Genomic DNA, 23,836 nt, shown 5'->3' on the forward strand with positions numbered 1-23,836 from the left:
ACTTGGACTGCTATGATTAAGCAATACGGCTCAAGGGGGTATGGTATATGGCCAATATACCACGGATAAAGGCTGTTCAGCTGGTAGCTGTGGTATATTGGCTGTATACCACAAACTCCTGTGATGCCTTATTGCTATTATATACCGGTTACCAACGTAATTAGAACAGTAAAAAGTCATGGTTTGTCATACCGGTGGTATATTGTCTGATATACCATGGCTTTCAGGACTAGAACCAGGTTTATAATTGTAAATAAATCCTCTTTGTGCATTTGCATAACTATAGATACATCCGAAAGGAGAGTATGAGTGATAAAAGTTAGAGAGAGGATTTTGAAATCTCTGAGCAAGAAACCTTAGGCTATTTTCTGGCAATTGTGCTGTTGTTATGTGCCAGATGTTAAGATAGGCATAGGTTACAGACTAAAATCTGGGTTTATGATGAATTAGAATGTTCCATAGTTTGCTTGGATACACAGTACACAGATCATCTGTACAGAATGGCGCCGGAGAGGATGGTTGCCGTTTTATAGGCTCTTAACCAACTGTGCTATTTATTTTATTTTTTTGCATTGTTTGTAACATATTTTGTACATAATGTTGCTGCTACCATCTCTTTAATTATTTGTTACTTTAATTTCTTACTTTTTAAAGGTATTATTTTAAAGGTGTTGGTTAAGAGCTTGTAAGTAAGCATTTCACTGTGCGCATGTGACAAACACAATTGATTGGATTTTAACTCTGGGTCTTCCTTGTGGCGGTCCTCATGAGAGCCAGTTTCATCATAGCACTTGATTGTTTTTGTGACTGCACTTGAAGAAACTTGAAATGTTCCATATTGACTGACCTTCATGTCTTAAAGTAATGATGGACTGTCATTTCTCTTTGCTTATTTGAGCTGTTCTTGCCATAATATGGACTTGGTATTTTACCAAATAGGGCTATCTTCTGTATACCAACCCTACCTTGTCACAACACAACTGATTTGCTCAAACGCATTAAGATGGAAAGAAATTTCACAAATTAACGTTTAACAAGTGTGCAAAGCTGTCATCAAGGCAAACGGTGGCTACTTTGAAGAATCTCAAATGTAAAATAGATTTTGATATATTTAACACTTTTTTGGTTACTAAATTATTTCATATGTGTTATTTTAGTTTTGATGTCTTCACTATTATTCTACAATGTACAAAATAGTAAAAATAAAGAAAAACCCTAAAATAAGTAGGTGTGTCTACACTTATGACTGGTACTGCATGTCTAACCCTACTGCAGGCAATGATTTTAATGTAAAAAAAATAAATAAATACAACTTTCATAAGATTATGGCTCCAGTAGCATCGGCCTAACTCAGATTTCAGTCTTGTTTCAGGATCATCAAAATATTGCTGTTTTTAAAGGGATTTATTATAATAAAAATCTATTTAACTTAGTTGTGAGGAACGTAAAGGAATTGAAGGGATAAATAATAGATAACCTGTTTGCACTGACTGCTCAGCCTTGGCACACACTAGCAGGAGAGCCTGTGGTCTGGTGTCTGTCTGTCCAGCCTGGTCTCATAGACTAGACATAGCATAGTAAACGTAAATCATTAAAATGTGTGTGCTATGTTACATTTCGTATACTTAGACAAGACAGATGGTTACTTGTTTTGGGTGGATGGGTGGGCCTATAACTTTAAGTCTAGCAACCCGAATGTTCCAGAGTTCAAATCTCATCACGGACACTTTTAGCATTTTAGCAAAGTAGTAACTTTTCAACTACTTACTACTCTGTAGCTACTTTGCAACTACTTAGCATGCTAGCTAACACTTCCCCTGACCCTAACCATTTTAACTAACCCTTCCCCTAACCTTAACCCCTAATACTAACCCCTAGCCTAAGCTAACACTAGCCAGCTGGCCACCTAGCTAGAATTCGTAATATTTCAAACATTTGGCTAATACGTACCATACTTTCTAAATTCGTAACATATAATACCAATACTAATTTGTAACGTATACGAAATGGGTGATGGATATCCACAAATTAATGCATATCAAACGAAACATAACATATCATAATAAACAGAGTGTCTCTGATTTACATCCACAATAATACAAAATGCACGGAGACCTGGTTGGGCCAACTATCTGTATGTCTCTCCAACTTCGAGGGTCATGTCTAGATGGGATACAGCTTTTGTCAAATTGACCTCAAAATTAAACCATTTTCCCCCCATTTAGCTAACCCTTTCGCTAACCTAATTATCCTAACCTGCAGCGTAGATTCTCCTGAACCTGCTACGAAAATATCAGGGCGCATATTATCACCAGCAGGTATAAAGAGGGCCACCGTCAGCTCTTCGTCTTTAGACTAGCTATTCTACAGTGTGTATGTGTCGGCTTCTTTTACTGCCGGGAGGATGTGTCGCAATGTTAATTTATTTCACTTGAAGCCACACTTCCTTTTTTACCTTCTCTGTATTTGCGCCTAAAGAGACAGTTGAACGAGACAGGCGCGAACATGTAGCCTAGGCGATGTGTTGATAGTCTCAACATTTGTACTTGATAAACAGTTTAAGTAGATTGTCATCAGAAAAACTGAAGAAAACCTGGATGATGTAACGTTAAGCAGTGCTATTCTGATAATAAGATACACGAGTCGAGACTGGTGAGCGCAGTGGGAGAAACCAGAATTGAAACCTGCCAGTGAAGGTAGGCTTGAAATGAAGATTTGCTTGTCTCTACATTAGTTATTGAAATATAATACTGTAGGCCTACTTTGGTATCAGCATCTGCATGCGTTTGGATTTTCAGCCATGTTTTCTAAATACGTCCTTGTTTTTTGCTTGAGCAGTGAAATAAAGTTGTATCAAATTTGACATGAGTAATTATGTGCACTGAAAGCTTTCTACAAATATTGGCAGTTGTTAAGCTTTATAATACAATAACTTTATTTTTCTAAGAGGGAACTTCTAATGTGATTGTCATGTAGGCTATTATTTTTCAGCACAACATTAACATAATTGCAATTATTTTGTGAGTTTGTGACTTATGATGATTATCTACTTATGGATTTATTTGAGTGAGTGTGTGGTGTCAATTCTTTTAAAATTGCAGCTGTTCATTTCAATAATGTAATAATTTGCTATTCCAACCAGCTGTACTAGATTATATATCAGGGGGTTAAATGTTCCTGCATGAAATGCCCTGTAGGCTACTGTAGTTTCACTGAAACTATCATTTGGATGGTCCTGGTTTGGAAGTATTGTGTCAATATAAACCTACTGATACAGTACTTACTTCATGATTTGGGTTCTCCCAGTTGATAATTATTGAAGTAGCCTATTCAATGAATAGGTGAGCTGTTGAGTGAATAGGTGAGCGGTCTGATGGAGAGCCCGTCTTCTACGACCAGGCGTCAGGCCTGGGTCCAGACAAGTCGACAGTGGCTAACCCTGGAAGAACTAGATCCACAGGTACCAGGACCATACATCCACCCCTCTGCCCACCCATCTACCCTACAACGACCAGGATATACCCATCCTTCTGCCCCACATGGACCACCATACACCCATCCCTCTGATCAACACCAGTCTGCATCAGAGGATGACGTCTTCTCAGATGGTCAGTTCTCATTTTGGTAGCTTGATTAAGAATTTATATTTGAGTGACATTGATTTATTACTGTAAGATATCTGTGTGATAAAGAAAATAACATGCAGGGGGTTAAAACTCTGCTTAGTCTGGTATATTTATAACTCATATGTGGGCGGTTGGCCACTTCATGATGCATCACACATCTTTGCGACAAAGCACAGAAAAAAAGAGTGTAAGAAGTTTTAATTTTCTGAATGCTGAATGCTCACCCAGACTGTTCTATGTCCACTGTTTCCACAGGATGCTCTGCAGGAAAGATTGAGAGCTGGCTTCTGGGCTGTGGGTGAGTGAGTGAGCATGCCGTGCAAGGTTTGACTTTGAAATGACATTTACAAGAAAGACTCTTAATAGGATGATGTGTCAGCCAGTGGCAACTGGTAAGTTAAACAATAAAAATAAATTGTCTAGGTAAACCACCCACAGTTTGGGGAAATGTTACAGATGTGAATTCTGTTTAGAATATGGATACAGGTCAATGGCATTGCCCAAAGTGGATTCTTGTTCCAAAACACCTTGGTTCTAGAACTAGTTTGGCTCTGTTTATACTAGAGGACATTCTATTTGAATGCTTTTGGTGTTTATAGTCCCAAGTTTGCATCATAGGAAATGGTACAAAAGTACTGTTTGTTCTGTTGATTATTGTAGTTATGTGTTGACCAGAAAATTGTAGTCACAGAAAAGCAATTGTTCCATCACTGGATGCAAACTTCACTATTGTGCAATTACACATGTGTTACTAATGATCATGGCTAACTTGGCTGATCAAGTTGAGTCTGAAAATGTGGCTAAACTGGTGTGTGAACTTGGATGTTCAGGCTATTTTGTGGGTTTTATAGAATCTGATTTAAAATAATGTCAGATAAGAAATGTTGGGGCGTTCTTAAAACATCTGTGGTTAACGTGACTTGACAATCTGACTGCTAATCACTCAGCCTGAGAGCATCTCCTATGTAGGAAGTGAACCAACTTTTAAAAGCTGTAGCTTTACTGAACAGACTGGGAGGATAGCTAGCTAGAGATCATGCCTATAGGTTGATCCAGAGCTGTATAGTATACTGTGGTCTGCGAAATTGACACCCTTGATAAAGATTAGCAAAAATGACTGTATAAAATAGATATATAGGATGGCAGGTAGCCTAGCGGTGAGAGCATCGGGCCAGTAACGGAAAGGTCACGAGCCGACAAAGTGAACTTCTGTCTTAATAATCTGTAAAAGAAATGGGGCACTTAACCCTAATTGCTTCAGGGTCACCGTTGATTATGGCAGACCCTGGCTGTGACCCCACTCTCCAAGAGTATCTCAGGAAGAGTTGGGATATGTGTATTAATACACACATGTACTTGTGTGAAATAGGACACACCAAATTATTATTTTATATAGTATGCTCAAAAAAGTGAGATATTATTTTATACTAATACAATTGCTCAGAGACAGAGATTTTGTTGAACAAGTAATACATTTTTTAAAAAAAATTAACGTAGGGGTCAAAATGATTGACCTTGCGAAGATAGGACAAATCAACGGTGAACGATGACCCTGAGCCTTTTTCAAAACATTTATTTTTAGTTTTAGTTTTTATGAGTTGGAGAACACATTTGGAGTAATCTTAGACCATTCTGTCACGACTTCCGCCGAAATTGGTCCCTCTCCTTGTTCGGGCGGTGTTCGGTGGTTGACGTCACCGACCTTCTAGCCATCACTGATCCCATTTTTTTTTTCATTGGTTTTGTCTTGTCTTCCATCACACCTGGTTCCAATCCCATCAATTACATGTTGTGTATTTAACCCTCTGTTCCCCCTCATGTCCTTGTCAGTGATTGTTTATTGTAAGTGTATGTGTACGTCTGTACTGATGTGCATCGAGTTATGTTACCCATTGATTTGAATTATTATGTTTTCCTGTGAGGTTTTTTGTCAATAAACTGCGTAGTTGGAAACACAGTTATTTCTCTCCTGCGTCTGACTTCTCTGCCGCCAGTTCACACCCTTACACATTCCTCCATACAGAATCCTAAAATGTTTTTTTGGTGTACGTTATATATTTTTACTAGGCTGGAGACAGGCTCAGAGAACTCTAGCAATCATCTGACTGTTGGTAAGTCTGACAATAAAGCCACCGTCACTGCAATCTACCGACTGGTCGGCATAAAACACTGATTATAGTCTCTCTGCTTCTATTTTATAATTTATTCTCCTCTTCCAGAGTCTCTGCTGAAAGCGAACAGTTTTGAAGATGACCTGAGTCTGGGTGCCGAGGGTGAGGATAAAAGAGAACATAAACCCAATGACACGCATACCATAGTAAATAATCAAAGCAGGAAATAGCTTTGTAGGAAAAGTAGGAGAGCATCATGGATGTTTTGGAAAAAGGTTATTTTAATCTTGTGTGTGACCGCCTTCCTCTTTGTTTTTGCTATTCCTATTCAAACTAATTTTCCATTCATTTAATATGTTTAAAGAACATAGGTCTTTTATCCAATATTATACCTGTTTGAATAATGGACACTTTCATTTTTTAAATGTTCCATTTAAATTCAGAGTAGAAGTCTGTACATGTTGGTGACATACCCTGCCTGTCCTCATGTCTAAGGACTGCTTCTCCACTGATAGTACACCAGGAACATGTACTCATTGTAGCATCAAACCTTAAGCCTTCACCTCTTCCATGAGTGACTGACATCCTGGTGCATGTGATTTAGCTGCTGACTGACGGAAACTCTTTAAGATTGGCCCAATATACAAAGCAATAATAATAGCATGTTTGCAAAGAGAGGAGCCAACACTCACTGGAGCCTCACAACACAAAGGGCCAAATGTCACAGAGATCTGGGAGGAAGACGCGCACACACAAGCATGAATGCAAATGCGCACGCTCGCACACATACACAAACACACACACACAGTGTTCTGTTTTCACTCACTTTAATGTTTTACAGCTACAGCATTAAATGTCGAAGGAGTCTCAGAACTGAGGTAAGATAAATGGAATATGAAGAATGTGTGATTTCATTACAGAAATTATGCACCAAATTCCTTCCTATTCAGAGGGAGGTTTAGATTTGTCAAGTTTGGTTGACATGATTTGAGCTTGACCTGCTTTTATCTTCCCACTGTTGTGCCTGCTGACTGGTGCCTGTGTAGGGTGCTGCTTCCGCCACCCAAACATCTTCACAGATGTGGAGTCACCACCAGGTCAGTTAGAGCAACCCACAAACTATGACATATGGCAAGCTATATTTAATATTCTAGAGTTTATTTTGACTATCCCTCTTTATGCATTTTAACAGCTACTAGTACATTAAATACGATTACATTAACATATGATATCTGTTGAATACAGGCATGCTTCAACCGTTATTACATTGTTACTATAATAACTTTGTTTGTTTTTTAAGTTGTTTCATTGCTTATTTTTCACCTGTCGCATGTTGATCTCATGTCTTTGTTCCTGCAGTACTCCCCGTCAGAGGCTGGCTCTGCCCTTACTCCACCTCGGTTACAGTATTGCCTCCAGTGGCTTCTCCAACAGCACCAGTAAGGCATCAAGGTGTGTTAGGACCAACCACTATCAACCTTATGTTACAGTCTTAACAGTCATATAGTATATACAATCTGTCAGGACATCTCTATCTCCCTCTATCTCTCCATCCCCACCACTCACATACACACACACCCCAGTGTGTCTGAGGTGCTGCAACTGTGTGCAGAGGATGCAGAGGAGACTCTGTACGAGTTGGGGTTCGGATGTGACGAGCCTGATGTTACAGACCGCATCCCCACCCGTTTCCTCAACTTCCCTTCCCAGCTTCACGGTATCAACTTCCTCCTCTTCCTCCAGTCCCAACTGTACCGCCTCCGACAGGAGGACCCAGGACTCTCTCTGGCCAGTAAGACACAAACGCATGCAGGCAGACAGACACACACACACAAACTCACGCACCCACACACACCACCATTGTGTCCGAATCCCACACATTACTGTGGTAATGATCATCATTGTCATAAACACCCACCCACAACACAACCAGGTCTGTACATGAGTCAACTTTCATTTGCATAATAACTTTAGTTATGCAGCACTTTTTATGCAGTTCAAATGGTTTAAAGAGCTTAATCTCTAAATAGACAGTGTCTATATGATTCGGTCTACATTTACATAGCACTGTCAGTATAGTATGTTTCTCCACCAATCATCGTAACATACAATAAATACATTATACGCAGTTTTTTGCTATGAACAAAAACCATTAATGCATCTCTCATTGTCCTGTGTTAGGCAGCCAGAACATTCAAAACAAATGGTTGTTTTCTCTTTCAATTGTCCTGATGAACGCACCTCCCCCCTGCAGGTCGTTTCAGGCAGGTAGAGGTGCTAACAGCCATGGCCAATGCCTTCTACTCCCTCTACTCCCATGTGTCCCGCATGCCCCTTCAGAAGCTCTCCCCTCCCGAGTTCAGCATCTCCCCCACCGCCGACAAGCAGACTGGACGGCGCTTCATGGGAAGCGTTTGCAGCGAACCGAGGTCTCCAGTGGAGCGATTTAAGGACACGGTTTCTAAGATGTGCCTGTATACTAGTTCTGGTGGTTCCACCCAGCTAGGCTCGGACTCTGCCTGCCACGGTCCGGGATTTTCTTCCGGACCTGGGTCTGGGTTGTCCCCCAAGAAGAGAAGCAGCCTGCCTGACTTGGTGGGACTGGTCCTGGAGAATGCCAAGGCAGAGGCTGTATCCAGAGGCATGGAGGAGAAGAATCAGGATACAGGGGACAGTAATGGGATGAGTGCTGCTGTGGACACGAGTACTATGGTGAAGAATAGAGAGACAGAGACACAAGGACACATAGACACAGTCAGTGACAAGGAGATGGAGCAGGGTTTGTTATCAGATGTACAGGACACAGGGCATAGTAGTTTAATTAGTTCTGTGGAGCCACATCTGGTCAAGGACAGAGCGACAGAGACACAGGGATATAGAGACACAGTCAGAGGCAAGGGGTTGGACCAGGGATCGTCATCAGATGGGGATGGGGCTGATTTAGAGAGAGAGAGAGACACCGATGTAACTCCAAATCTTCGAGCATCATCACTTTCAGAATCAGGTCAGCGAGAACCCAGTAGTAGAATGAAGCTGGACTTTTGCCTTACTACTCCAAGTTCTACTTGTGAGGTTGGAGAAACTCACAACACAATTCATCCCACAGACTGGGCAGCGGTGGTGGCACCGGTTGCCAAGGTTACCCATGACGTCATATGTCCTCAGGTCGTTGAGAGTGTGCACCAGGCACTCTACAGCAGTCAACTACAACAGTGGAATAATAACACACAGATGGCGACCATTTTGTCGTCTGTTGTGTCCTGTGAGAATGTCAGATCTGACCGGTCCTTCACCACATCAGACGCACTACACAAATCCAGAGAGGAGAAGGATTTAACTACCAATAACTCAGCCAAGAGTTTAGAGGTCGCCATAACTCCCATTCCAAAGGCTGAGTCTGAGGGTGACTCTCCTTTGCTAGAAACTGGGACACTGGTGGAGTCAACGTTCGTGCCCATAAAGCTCCCTAGTGGAAAGAGGTCCCCTTGTCTAATCACTGTAACTGATGTGGCTTGTAGTTTTAGTTCTGCATACACACCGGAGATGGTTCTCACTCCCAGTGGTGGTACCACTAAGGTGCCTTCAGCAGCCCAGTATTATCCAGGTGTATGGGCGAACAAGCGGTGCCTGAGTCCTCTGAAACCGCCACCAATCCGGGTCCAAGGGGAGGCATCCCACAGTCTTCAACAGGCCAACTCCTTTGAGCTAGAGGAGGTAAAATTACTGAATTTTTGGGATTTAACCTATATGGCACAATCTACTCCAGTCTGACTTCCTAGGGCTTATTGACACATCTAGGTGGCGTAGTCAACTACCTATCCACCCATGGCTGCCTGACATATACTTGGAGCCAGGAGTTTTCCTGACCACCTGTTTTCCAATTTTGTTTAACAACAGGTACATAGTGCAGGGGAGGAAGACTTTGGACAGCAAGAAACCATAAGGTCAACATCTTTGTCACTGTCTACTGTCAATCAAAACACAGGTGAGTTCATAGTCTTGATTGATACATCATGGTCATATTCAGCTGAACCGAGTGATATTAACAGTGTACATCTGCTTACTACCAAAGTAGTTGTTTAGTGAAAGGTGACTGACTACCGCAATTCGGAGCAGCCAATGTGCTGAATGTGACGTCAGTTTAATTTCACAGGAACACACAACCGTTTCAATTTACAGTTTGAAAGTCAATGTCGTTGATACTGTTCCTCAAATGGGCAGTGCTGTTGTCACGTTAGCTGTGAATGAGTTGCTGCATTTGTGCATGCATGTATGTGTGTGTGTGAAGAAAGGGGTGCGTTCACCACTTGTTCTCACACCTTCTCGTAATAAGAATTTCTCACATTCTTGTTCTTTAAGATTGTCAGCTAACTGGAAATGTTGAGTAAAGTATGGGCTGATTTCTGGCCAACCCTGCATGTTTTATTCTGGGAAGTACTGTAATGCAGGCCTGACGTGTTAAATCCATGAATAGAATATAACTGTGTATCCATCTGTGTGTGTATGTTGTAGGCCTGGTGGTGGTTCAAGGGTTAAGTGACATGAGTATGACTGTGTAACTAAATCTGCGTTCGACCTGACTGTGTGATTATCTGCCTGTACAGTATGCAGGCCTGGGAGTTCGAGGGTTACGCTAAGTGTGGTTGTGTTTCTCTCTGTGTAGCTGACAGTGTCAGTGTATTTGTCTCTGTGTAGGTCTGGTGGTTCGAGGGGACAGCATGCAGTCAGACAGTAGTGGCTATGCTGATGAAGACGTCATCTCTTCAGTCTACTCCACTGACAGAGACAAGAGCTGACAGACTGATAAGGGTTGAGTTCCTGCCTGACTCGATGCGCAGGCATTGCATTGCATCAACCAATGGTCGCGTGCCATGTCATCGACTGTGCAGTTGGGCATCAGATTGCTATATCATACGATGTGGTTAGGTGGTATGTTAAATACCTATCAAGGCATGGTAGTCAGGCAGGAACTTGACCAAGGCCCTCTGGGAACTAGACTCAGGGAACTCTGAGTATTATTTGTATGAGTCACGCAGAAACATGTTCATCCAACAGATACTGATTGTTTGATTATGAGGTATGAGGTCTGTTCATGTTAGTGTTAATGACATTATGAATCAGGTGGCATCAGTCGGTGCATTCTGAATGCTGCCACTCCTATGCAACACCAGTCCTTTGACTGAGTGCAGACAGAGTAATCTGATGGAAAGGATTGCCCTGGAGGTATAGTCCACACATACTGTTTAATTGTGAAGAGATTGTCCTATCTCCATGTATAGTGTTACTGTTGATGACAATCATTAAATCGATGTTGTCACACCCTGATCTGTTTCACCTGTCTTTGTGCTTGTCTTAACCACCCTCCAGGTGTCGCCCATCTTCCTCATTATCCCCAGTGTATTTATACCTGTGTTTTGTCTGTATCCAGTTTGTTTTGTTTTGTCAAGCCTACCAGCGTGTTTTCCCATCTGTCTCTAGTTCCTGTTTTCTAGCTTTCCCGGTTTTTGACCATTCTGCCTGCCTCGACCCAGCCTGTCGTTCTGTACCTTGTCACACCACCCTGGATTACTGACCTCTGCCTGCCCTGAGCCTGCCTGCCGTTCTGTACCTTTTGGACTTTTCTCTGGACTAATGACCTCTGCCTGCCCCTTGACCTGTCGTTTGCCTGCCTCTTTGTTATTGTAATAAATGTTTGTTACTTCGAAACTGTCTTCGTCTAGGTCTTCTCCTGAGCCTTGACAGATGTACTGTACATAAGATACTACTGCTGTGCCTTTGTGAAAGTTGGTATTTATTTATTGGATGTTAATAAAGATAATTTAAACACATTTAAGATTATCATTATATGAATGTTAAGTTACTTCAATTAACATCAACCTGCACTGAAATAGCACAAATATTTAATTAAAACAGGAGCAAATCAAACAGTTTATAGCCGCCATAGGGACATGATAATAGGCAACATTTCGGTTCCAATTATACTTTGTATTTGGGCAACACATTCCACAACATCACACACATTGGGCTATGTCAATTTCAGCTAAACTTCTCTCTGCTAATCATATCATAATCATCATCAGGAGATGTAGCCTTACTCTGTAGCAGCAATCCCTTATAGGTAGATAGCCTACTATGGCCAGTTTACTTTAGATACACTTACTACCAAAATTATCCTTACTTTACCACCTATACAAAAACATGGTTTGACTATCTGTATCTGAACTCTTGGGAGTAAACATGGGAGAATATTGAGTTCAGGTTACACAATTAGCATGTAACGGAAGATGAAGAAAAGATTAGTCAGCAACAGGGTTGGGGTCAACTCAATTTAAATGGAGGAATTCAGGAAGTGATAATGTAGTTCCATCTCAATTTGATGCTCTATTTCAGACATTATGAACACACCCACAGTTGAGGTATGTAATATTATCAATTCAAAATTGCCAAAGTTAATTAAGGACCATGGACATGGTTTTATGAGAGTAACCAGCTACTCAAACACATAAGATAACATTGCTTCAACAGCTATTAAAACTTGCGACGCCCTAAAATTACAAATTTAAATCACAGTAGCAATCTTGTCACACAATTTAAAACTGGGTTTTGTGAGGTCTGAAAATGAACAAATTCAATGGTAAAGTACCCAATGTTTAAAGTGTATTTCCAATAATCATAAAATAACATTTTGCACTTCAGATGTTAAACAATTCAAATGTAAAACGTAGACCATAGTTATCAGATTACTTTTCTAAAGGCCTTAATACATAGTTCCATATAATCCAACTAAGGCATGTAAGACAGAGTCTTGTAGATAAAAATACATAGGTCTCCAATTTAAGAATTCCTATTTAAAATGTCCACTTTAAAAGTGCACCAAATGATACTTTACTCGGACCAAGCACTCTTGTGATAATGGGGAAGAAATGTTTTTGGTCGACGACAAAGTACTTCGTAATGAAAAGGCAACCAAGGTCATTTTTCAATCAATGAGAACCATTTTAGGTGTGAAAAAGGGTTATTGAGGCTACAGTAAAATGTTTTTCTCTTCTTTTAAATGGTCTTCTGCCCTTTCCCTGCAGAGTCTATGTGTAACGGCTTTCTTGTGGTGAAGGAGAGGCGGACCAAAATGCAGCGTGGTGGTTATTCATGTTTAATTTATAAAGACACTATACATGAAATAAACTAACAAAACAATAAACGTGCGAAAACCTAAACAGCCCTATCTGGTGCAAACACAGAGACAGGAACAATCACCCTAGAAACATAGAAATACCCAAAACATAGAAAAACAAACATAGACTGCCCACCCCAACTCACGTCCTGACCATACTAAATAATGACAAAACAAAGGAAATAAAGGTCAGAACGTGACAGTACCCCCCCCCCCCCCCCCCTGCAAAGGTGCGGACTCCGGCGGCAAAACCTTAACCTATAGGGGAGGGTCTGGGTGGGCGTCTGGCGCGGGACGCTCTTCCCCATTGTCTTAGTCCGCCTTATTGTCTGCTTCCGTGGCCTCCTAACCACGGCGACCCTCTAAATGACCCCACTGGACTGAGGGGCAGCTCGGGACAGAGGGGTGGCGCCTCTGGGCTGAGGGGCTCTGGCGCACCTGTGGATGTATTTCATAGCCTACCTTCAAACTCAGTGCCTCTTTGTTTGACATCATGGGAAAATCCAAAGAAATCAGCAAAGACCTGAGAATTTTTATTTTAGACCTTGCAAACCGTAGTCTATTTTTTTGTGTGGTTTTGGAGCAGTGGCTTCTTCCTTGCTGAGCGGCCTTTCAGGTTATGTCGGTATAGGACTCGTTTTACTGTGGAAATAGATACTTTTGTACCCGTTTCTTCTAGCATCTTCACAAGGTCCTTTGCTGTTGTTCTGGATTGATTTGCACTTTTCGCACCAAAGTACGTTCATCTCTAGGAGACAGAACGTGTCTCCTTCCTGAGCAGTATGAAGGCTACATGGTCCCATGGTGTTTGTACTTGCGTACTATTGTTTGTACAGATGAACGTGGTACCTTCAGGCGTTTGGAAATTGCTCCCAAGGATGAACCAGACTTGTGGAGGTCTAAAATAAAAATTCTCAGGTCTTTGCTGATTTCTTTGGATTTTCCATTGATGTCAAACAAAGAGGCACTGAGTTTGAAGGTAGGCTTTGAAATACATCCACAGGTACACCTCCAATTGACAGATGACGACAATTAGCCTATCAGAAGCTTCGAAAGCCATGACATAACTTTCTGGAATTTCCTAGCTGTTTAAAGGCACAGTCAACATAGTGTATGTGAACCTCTGACCCACTGGAATTGTGATACAGTGAATTATAAGTGAAATAATCTGTCTGTAAACAATTGTTGTAAAAATGACTTGTGTCATGCACAAAGTAGATGTCCGAACCGACTTGCCAACACTATAGTTTGTTAACAAAATTTGTGGAGAGGTTAAAAAACGAATGACTCCAGCCTGTATGCAAACTTCCGACTTCAACTGTAAGACCTTTTACTCAGTACTTTGTTGAAGCACCTTTGGCAGCGATTACAGCCTCGAGTCTTCTTGGGTATGACGCTACAAGTTTGGCACACCTGAATTTGGGGAGTTTCTCCCATTCTTCTCTGTAGATCCTCTCAAGCTCTGTCAGATTGGATAGGGAGAGTTGCTGTACAGCTATTTTCAGGTCTCTCCAGACATGTTTGATTGGGTTCAAGTCCGGGCTTTGGCTGGGCCACTTAAGGACATTGAGACTTGTCCCAAAGCCACTCCTGTGTTGTCTTGGCTGTGTGCTTAGGGTCGTTATCCTGTTGGAAGATGAACCTTCACCCCAGTCTGAGGTCCTGATTGCTCAGGAGCAGGTTTTCATCAAGGAACTCTCTCTACTTTGCTTTTAATCTTTGCCTCGATCCTGACTAGTCTCCCAGTCCCTACCACTGAAAAACATCCCCACAGCATGATGCTGCCACCACCATGCTTCACTGTAGGGATGGTTCAAGTTTCCGCAAGTTCAACCTTGGTTTGATCAGACCAGAGAATCTTGTTTCTCATGGTCTGAGAGTCTTTAGGTGCCTTTTGGAAAACTCCAAGGGGGATGTCATGTGCCTTTTACTGAGGAGTGGTTTCCGTCTGGCCATTCTACCATAAAGGCCTGATTGATGAAGTGCTGCAGAGATGGTTGTCCTTCTGGAAGGTTCTCCCATCTCCACAGAAGAACTCAAGAGCTCTGTCACCTCCCTGACTAAGGCACTTCTCCCCCGATTGCTCAGTTTGTTCGGGGGGCCAGCTTTAGGAATAGTCTTGGTGGTTTCAAACATGTTCCATTTAAGAATGGAGGCCACTGTTCTTGGGGACCTTCATTGCTGCAGAAATGTTTTGGTACCCTTCCCCAGATCTGTGCCTCAACACAGTCCTGTCTCGGCGCTCTATGGACAATTCATTCGATCTCATGGCTTGGTTTTTTCTCCGACATGCACTGTCAACTGTGGGACCTTTTGTATAGACAGTTGTGTGCCTTTCCAAATGATATCCAATCAATTGAATTTACTACAGGTTGACTCCAATCAAGTTGTAGAAACATCTCAAGGAGGATCAATGGATACAGGATGCACAAGAGCTCAATTTTGTTGCGTAGCAAAGGGTCTGAATACTTATGTAAATAAGGTATTTATAATTTTCTACTTACATCTACTTACTTAAACAACAACACGGGTAAAACAAAAAAAAGTACAGATAAGAATATGAGATAAAAGTTAACAAGTAATTAAAGAGCAGCAGTGAAATAACAATAGCGAGACTACATACAGGGGGGTACCGATACAGAGTCAATGTGCTGGGTCACCGGTTATTTGAGGTAATAGGTACATGTAGGTAGAGTTATTAAAGTGACTTTGCATAGACGACAACAGAGAGTAGCTTTGGTGTAAAGAGGGGGTGAGAAGGGGTGAGGGGCACTGCACTCTGGGTAGCCATATGACTAGATGTTCTGGAGTCTCCTTGCTTGGGGGTAGAAGCTGTTTAGAAGCCTCTTGGACCTAGACGTGGTGCTCCGGTACAGCTTGCCGTGTGGTAGCAGAGAGAACAGTCTATGACTAGTGTGGCTGGAGTCTTTGACAATTTTTAGGTCCTTCCTTTGACACCGCCTGGTATAGAGGTCCTGGATGGCAGGAAGCTTGGCCCCAGTGATGTACTGGGCCGTTCGCACTACCCTCTGTAGTGCCTTGCGGTCGGAGGCCGAGCAGTTGCCATACCAGGCAGTGATGCAATACATTTAAAAAAAAAAAAAAAAATGGAATGACAACTTTGAAGTCTAGTTGAACATGCTCTCGATGGTGCAGCTGCAGAACCTTTTGAGGATCTGAGGACCCATGCCAAATCTTTTCAGTCTCCTGAATAGGTTTTGTCGTGCCCTCTTCACGACTTTCTTGGTGTGCTTGGACCATGTTAGTTATATATATTTTTTTATATTTTATATATATATATTTAAAAAAATGTATATATTTTTTAATTGTATTTTGACTATTTTTATGATTTTTGTATAAATTATTATTATTATTTTTTTTTTAAATAACCTAACTCCCTCTTTGAAGGACAAATATCAACAACAACAAAAATCTACATATACATACATCTTGTTGTGCTTGGACCATGTTAGTTTGTTGGTGATGTGGACACCAAGGAACTTGAAGCTCTCATCCTGCTCCACTGCAGCCCCGTCGATGAGAATGTGGGCATGCTCGGTCCTCTTTTTCCTTTAGTCCACAATCATCTCCTTTGTCTTGATCATGTTGAGGGACAGGTTGTTGTCCTGGCACCACACAGCCAGGTCTCCGATCTCCTCCCTATAGGCTATCTCGTCCTATTCGGTGATCAGGCCTACCACTGTTTAATGTTGGTGTTGGAGTCGTGCCTGGCCGTGCAGTCATGAGTGAACAGGGAGTACAGGAGGGGGCTGAATATCAATTCTGTTATAGTCTCAGACATTATTTTAACAGTTTTAGAAAATTCAAAGTGTTTTCTATCCAATGCTACCGATTATATGCACATCCTGGTTTCTGGGCCTGAGTAACAGGCAGTTTACTCTGGGCACGTCAGTCAGGCGTAAATTCAGGAAACTAGACCCTGTCTCAGAAAGGTTAAAACTTCTTCAGGATTGGTGGGTCCCCTGCGGGACGTTGAGTTAATGTAGGTAGTAAGTAACAAGAACATTTCCTAGGACATAGACATATCTGATATTGGCAGAAAGCTTAAATTCTTGTTCATTTAACTGCACTGTCAAATTTACAGTAGCTATTACAGTAAAATAATACCATGCTATTGTTTGAGGAAAGTGCAGTTTTGAACATGAAAAGTTATTAATAAACCAATTAGGTACATATTCTCCTACATTCCTTTCACATTTCCACAAACTTCAAAGTGTTTCCTTTCAAATGGTATCAATATGCATATCCTTGCTTCCGGTCTGAGTTATAGGCAGTTAGATTTGGGTATGTCATTTTAGGCGAAAATTTAAAAAAAAGGGTCCAATCCTCTAGAGGTTTTTAAGTAGTCATTTTTCCTAAAAGGTTAAGTTGTTTTATTTGTATTTCTCAGTTTCCAACAAAGATCAGGTGACAGGATAGATCAGCATGAGGGTGACTTGTTACAGGTCAATGAGGAAATCTGAGAAGTTACACAGTTTGAGAGTAGGATGAATATAGCAAGCACAAAGTTTTACTGTTTGGGTTGTTACAAACAAGTTCCTGGGAATTAATAAGTGCCTAAAAATAATGGCGAGTATTCTGTCCTGGAATTACGTTCCCATGCAAAACCATACAGATAGCTAACATCTAAGTCTTCAATAAAACTCCCAAGGCGTGACTTGTCTTGAATGAATATATTGAAAACGTTTATGTTGTGAAACTGCAAAATACAGAAAAGAATATACTTTAGTATTCAATTCACATCGACATACTGTAGCTGTACATTATACATTTCAAGTTAAAGTTGCATAAATACAAAGCACATGCCAAGGTATCTGGCATGTGTTACGGAGTCTAGTTGATAGGTATTCGACTAGCCGGACTGTTCCCCGGACTCCATGTGTAGGGATTTGTACAATGCTTGAACAAGGCTATTGAATTTGACATTGGTGTCTGCCTTTATTCCTTTATCCAACCTATCATACTGAAACATGGTATCAGAAGTGGCTCGGAAAACACACAATTGTTATTTTTGTAGCTAAGTACAGTATAGGCGCAGTTACGTTCCATATGCGAACACATGCCGTTTCCTACTCACAACACTGATCAACTAGCTGGCTAGCTAGCATCACTACCTACCTCGATGACTGAAGGCAAAGAAATCTCCTATTCTATCGCTATGGCAGCGAACATTCCGTCACCAAATCCCATGGTTCTCACAGGGGACTGGAATACTAATTGGGACAACTTCAGGGATGAAATCAAGGACTATGCGCTGGCGACCGGTCTACATGAGAAACCCAACGAGGTACAAGCTGCAACTCTGAGAAGTTTAATGGGCAGCAAATGCAGGCATATCTGCCGGCACAATCTCACCCTCACAGCACGACAACAGTGTGATGCAAAGGCTATATTGGATGCGTTGGAGAATTACTTCAAACCCGCCAGAAAAGTAATTTACGAGCGGTTCGTTTTCGGAAGCTGCAAACAGGAAGAGGGTGAGTCAGTACACAACTTTGTAACCCGTTTGAGAGAGAAATCCACCACTTGTGAATACGGGGGGTTGAAAGATGAATTTATTCGTTACAAAATAGTACTGGGAATTGCAAATGAGGGTACCTGCCGGCGTCTACTAAGAGAGAGAGGCTTAACATTAGTAACTGCCATCGAAATGTGTCGCACTGCTGAAGTCACTGACATGAGAATGCAATGGAAATCGAAACCTCATGCTCCGACGTTGATACTGTTCACGCTGTTAATAGGCAGACATTCAGACAAAACCAATCGAGGCAGAGTAATTCACCACAAACGGTGAACACAGAGAGCCCCGTAGCATGTAAATACTGTGGGAATGAATACACACACATGTGGCAAAGAGCACTGCCCTGCCTATGGAAAACCATGCAGATCTTGTGGAACTAATAATCACTTTGCAAAAGTGTCTCAAAAGCAAAAGGAGGGTGAGTGAGGGCAAGATTCACTGTGTTGATGATATCACTCAATGTTCAGAGCTGAACAGTGAAAGTGACATTTACATGCATGAATCCATTGGGGCTGTACACTAAAGAGGGAAGAAATGGTTTGTGACACTAAGATTACACAACAAGCAACAACAATGTCAACTGGATTCGGGTGCTACATGCAACGTAATGAGCTACGAAGACAAAATCAATCTGGCACCTGACACACATCTATTGCCCAGCGATACTAGACTAAAGCTGTACTCAGGAGAGCTAATGAGCTCTATGGGCACCTTTGAGACCGAATGTGTTATTCGGGGACGCAAACACAAGCTGGAGTTTGAGATTGTGAAAACCAGTCAACATCCTCTCCTCTCAGGCTCTACATGCGAACGCCTGTGACTGATGCAGTTCACTGTACCAAATTACCTGCACATTGTGGATCATGTCAAGCATGGACCCCTGTCCAAAGAACAACTACTCAGCAGATATAACGATGTATTCAACATGCCCGTTGAATCTGTGCCTGGGGAAGTACATTTTGAAGTGGATGAGAGCATCACTCCAGTCCAGTGTGCTCCTCACAATGTGCCCATTGCAAATGAAAGTGGCTGTGAAGGCCCGGCTGGACAAGTATGAGGCCGGTGGCCACATGACATCTGTGACTGAACCAACTGACTGGATCAGCAATATGGTCATAGTGAAAAAAACAGAGAAGCTGAGGGTCTGCATCGACCCAAAGCATCTGAACCAAGCACTGAAACGATCCCACTACATCATGCCGACACTAGAGGATATCCTCTAAAAGCTTCCCAAGGCCAGGATTTTCACCTTGGTGGATGCCCGAGATGCATTCCTTCAATGCAAGCTGGACGAAGAAAGCAGCTTCATGACTACCTTCTGGACCCCCTGGGGTCGTAAACGCTGGCTCAAGCTCTCATTTGGTGTCTCAGTGGTGCCTGAGATATGCCAACGCAAACAGCACGAGTTACTGGCTGGGCTCAAGGGCATTGAACCCATCGCCGATGATGCCCTGATCGTAGGCTGTGGTGACACAGACGAAGAAGCAGAACGCGACCACGATGTGAAGCTCCTGGCACTGATGGAGCGCTGCCGATCAGTTAAGCTTCGTCTTGGCCTGAAGAAGCTGCAGTTCAAGGTGAAAGACGTCCACTTCCATGGCCACATTCTCTCGGCAAAAGGCCTGAAGCCGGACCCAGACAAGGTCAGAGCGATCCTCGACATGCCAAACCCGTCTGATGCAAAAGGAGTAAAAGTTCATGCCACACCTATCAGCAGTCTGTGAGCCTCTGCGCCAGTTGCTGGACAAAGACACACCATGGCACTGGCTACCCAAGCACGAGGCCGCAGTGCAGGAGATGAAATCTCTGGCTTCATCAGTGTTGCGCTACTACTACGTCATGAAGCCTGTCACAATCCAGAGTGACTCCAGCCAAAGGGGACTTGGATGCTGCCTTATGCAGGAAGGACAGCCCATTGCGTATGCCTCGAGAGCGCTCACCCCCACCGAACAAAACTATGCACAAATTGAGAAAGAGTGCCTCAGCATCGTCTTCTCCTGCCAGCGATTCCATCACTACTTATATGAGCGAGAGCTGGTCACCGCTGAAACTGACCACAAACCACTCATTTCCATATTCAGTAAACCTCTCCTCAACGTGCCCAAGAGGCTTCAAAGCATGCTCCTGACTCTGCAAAACTACAGCCTGAAGGTCATTTACAAGCCAGGACCAGAGATGTACATCAGCGACACACTGAGCAGGGCAACAACACAATGTACAGGCAGAGGCACTGTCTATCAGCGGCAGGCCATCTGTTCGCTACAGCAGGAACAACAAGATGTTCAACAGATCAATCAGGCAGAATACTTAAACGTCACAGATCACTGCCTAGCCCAGATCAGGCAACAACCTGACAAGGACGAACACCTACAGTCACTGAAATCCATGGCTCTCGCAGATTGGCCATACCTGAAAAAGGAGACACCTTTCACAGTGAGAGAATACTGGACAATTTCGAGATGAGATCAGCGTGCAAAATGGTGTCTTGTTCAGAGGTCAGAAGGTCATTATTCCCAAATCACGATGTCCAGAGATGCTTATGTAACAGGGTTATATTGGTGATTCCCCTTGCCACTTTATTGTTAAGTCAATGGGTTTTTGGTTTGAGTTTGTCTTGCCTTCACCTACTCAACATGGCATCTTATTGGCTGGTTTGCGTAGCTTGCTTACGAGGGGGGATGTTCCAGTTAGAATCGTCCCAGTGAACAAGCACCAAACCAGCGGTAAGTTGTTGGTTGCAAAGCACTGTACATCAAAAGTGATTTTTATACTCTCAAGTGATGATTTAAATGTACAATTTATATCAAATTGTTTGTAAATGTTATTCGAACATCACACATAAGATGCAGCGGTTTTTGGAGAATATTTGTTGTGCATTTTGTTGTAGAGAATTCCCGCCAGTACTAGCTAGCAACTTACTGTGTCTGGTGGGGTGGGGTTCATATATTTTGTACAGTGCGTGAGTGCAGAGTTGGATGGTGAGACGTGCATTGCATGACGTGTAATTTTGTGTCGTTCTTATCAGGTACATTGTTAGATATTATATTGTATACTGTAATTTTATTATTTTGGTAACTACCCCAGTGAACAAGCACCAAACCAGCGTGCGTGAGTGCAGAGTTGGATGGTGAGACGTGCATTGCATGACGTGCAATTTTGTGTCGTTCTTATCAGAATAAAGCTACATGACAGGTGCTACATGTTGGAGTTCCGTGTCGATGACTGATTGTACACAACGTAAGACGAGTACTGTTACAGTGGTGCCGTGACGGTTCTTCTGGATCGGATCATCTTTCGCTGGATTTCCATCTCAGAACTTCGCCGTGGTTGCTGTTGAAGAATCAGATAAGACGTTGCTGGTGCAGTTTATGGCGATATCGCATTTCGCCACAAGAGGGCGCCACTAGAACGTTATATTATCGAATTTGATGATTTCTCTGGCAGAGGCTCTTCAAGATAAATGATAACTTTTGTGTTACTTGTTTATTTGCAATTCTAATGTATATCTGATATAAGTAGGGTGAGTTTTACCAGTGTACTAGATATAGGTTAGATTTTGACGTGAGGTTTAAAAAAAAAAAAATATATATATATATATATATATATATATATATATATGTTTTGCTATTTACATTTTTATTAGGGTGTTGATTTCCCATTGTTAAAATGGAAGGTGTTGGGAGAGGTAGGGGTTTCCTGTCATTTAATCTGTCAACATCTGTTGGTAGGGGTTCAGCCAAAATTCCAGTTACTTCTATGCCCAAACTGGAGGGTTTTGATGATAGTTTACCCATGGACACGCCCAAGGATGTGTATGAAAGAGTTTTGCCAAATACAGGGAGTGGGGAGGTCTCCATGGATTTCATGGCAGACATAGTACAGCAGATTGGTCATTCCATTGGGGAGAACATTGCCTCCTGTTTGGAGTCAAAGGCAATTGCTGGACATGTTGGGGACAATGTTATGGGGAGTGTATGCAGCTCGAGGGGTATGGATGTGTCAGGCCTGAACCTGGCATTGAAGTCTGATATCAGGGAACCGGTGTACTTTCGGGGGGATGGCTCTGAAAAGTGCACAGTGCATGAGTGGGAGGATATGCTGATGGTTTACATGCGTAAGAGGGGCGTGTCTGTGATGGACCAAGCAGTTGAGGTTATGGGCAGGCTTATGGGAAGGGCCCGCGATGTTGTTAAAGTTGACATACGCAGCAATCCCTCCATTGATTTATCTAAAGGCCCGAGTCCCATCTTTGACATACTGAAACAACATTTTAGTGACACTGTTTTTTCAAGCATGCCCCTTGCTGACTTTTATGCCACATTACCTCTGACTGATGAACAACCATTTGAATATTGGCTCAGACTGAACAGGGCTATGGAGGTTGCTGAAGATTGTCTAAAGAGACAGGAAAAAAGTGTTGAAGACCCATCTCGTGAGCTCACAGTCATGTTCATCAGACATTGCCCTAATGCTGAACTGTCGCTTATCTTTAAGTGCAAGCCATTACAGCAGTGGACTGCTGCAGATGTTCATGAGAGGCTGGATGAATACAGGAGGGAGCGGAGGTACTCTCACTTATCTAAGTTGACCCCAGCCATCGCAACAATGAAGCAGGAAGTTGGTGCTGTCATGCCGATCACCATGCCTGCTGTGAGAACCCACATGGAAGTACCCAATACGTTGCCTTACCCAGCCCAGACTATTCAGGGCTCAGCTGAGCCGATGGAACGTATCCTTGCAATGCTGGAGCGTGTGCTGGAGCAGAGGCCACAACAGTCTGACCATAAGTTCCAAAAAGGGAATAGGAGCAAAGTGAAGTCTAATGGGCCATGTAACGTGTGTGGGGATGCTGGACATGATACTTACTTTCACTGCAGGGCCAATCACCTCTGCTTTCTTTGTCATGTAGCTGGCCACGCACGCTCTCAGTGCCCCAAGGCCGCAGCTCTGTGCACAGCTGGTGGAGTCCCTACAGTAATCACTGCTCAGCTCCCGGAAAACTAGTAGGCCTGCATGTAGAAGGGGAGAGTGTTGGGCCTTTTGTAGAGTCCCCATCAGTGAGAGCTGTTGATTTGGAGTCTGTATATAAAAGTGTTTGTGACAAAATGGAGACTGAGAAGAGTATTATAATGCAGAACACACAGAGACTTTCCCCGTATGATGATTTATTCTATGCCAAGGTGTTAATAGGAGGAGAAGTAGAAGTGAGAGCTATGCTTGACAGTGGATCCATGGCTTGTACCTTGAGCTCTAGGGTCTTACCTGAACTGCTGCATGCAGGAGTGTTGAAAAGTCCATCATTGAGTCCTACAGGGGTAGTCTTGGTTGGTTGTGGTGGGTTGAAGACGAGGCCTTTGGGAGTATGTGAGCTGGAGATGGAGGTGTA

At 42.6% G+C, this 23,836-nt stretch overlaps 1 protein-coding gene across 2 annotated transcripts; it reads left to right on the top strand.

The window, feature by feature from the left end:
* The first annotated feature begins 2,126 nt into the window (after positions 1-2,126).
* LOC110527686 (uncharacterized) lies at positions 2,127-11,565 on the top strand. Of its 2 annotated transcripts, none has more exons than XM_021609126.3 (12): positions 2,127-2,696; positions 3,342-3,608; positions 3,882-3,924; positions 5,694-5,737; positions 5,846-5,899; positions 6,579-6,615; positions 6,784-6,834; positions 7,097-7,189; positions 7,321-7,529; positions 7,992-9,451; positions 9,635-9,722; positions 10,433-11,565. In XM_021609126.3, exons 2-12 carry the CDS (start codon positions 3,374-3,376, stop codon positions 10,531-10,533), a joined length of 2,415 nt encoding a protein of 804 aa, XP_021464801.3. In that variant the 5' UTR covers positions 2,127-2,696; positions 3,342-3,373; the 3' UTR covers positions 10,534-11,565. The 2 variants fall into 2 exon arrangements, with proteins under 2 accessions (XP_021464801.3, XP_090096793.1); XM_090240667.1 differs by having other exon boundaries at positions 2,347-2,696; positions 3,453-3,608.
* Positions 11,566-23,836: the final 12,271 nt, after the last annotated feature.

Source organism: Oncorhynchus mykiss, chromosome 7 (genome assembly GCF_057628025.1).
Source record: "Oncorhynchus mykiss isolate SJ-2025 chromosome 7, ASM5762802v1, whole genome shotgun sequence".
Taxonomy (NCBI): domain Eukaryota; kingdom Metazoa; phylum Chordata; class Actinopteri; order Salmoniformes; family Salmonidae; genus Oncorhynchus; species Oncorhynchus mykiss.

Coding starts and splice junctions, on each gene's coding strand:
- LOC110527686 (XM_021609126.3), top strand. CDS start 3,374: ATGGAGAGCCCGTCTTCTACGACCAGGCGTCAGGCCTGGGTCCAGACA. Junction 9,452..9,634: donor ACTCCTTTGAGCTAGAGGAG/GTAAAATTACTG, acceptor GTTTAACAACAG/GTACATAGTGCAGGGGAGGA. Junction 9,723..10,432: donor TACTGTCAATCAAAACACAG/GTGAGTTCATAG, acceptor GTCTCTGTGTAG/GTCTGGTGGTTCGAGGGGAC.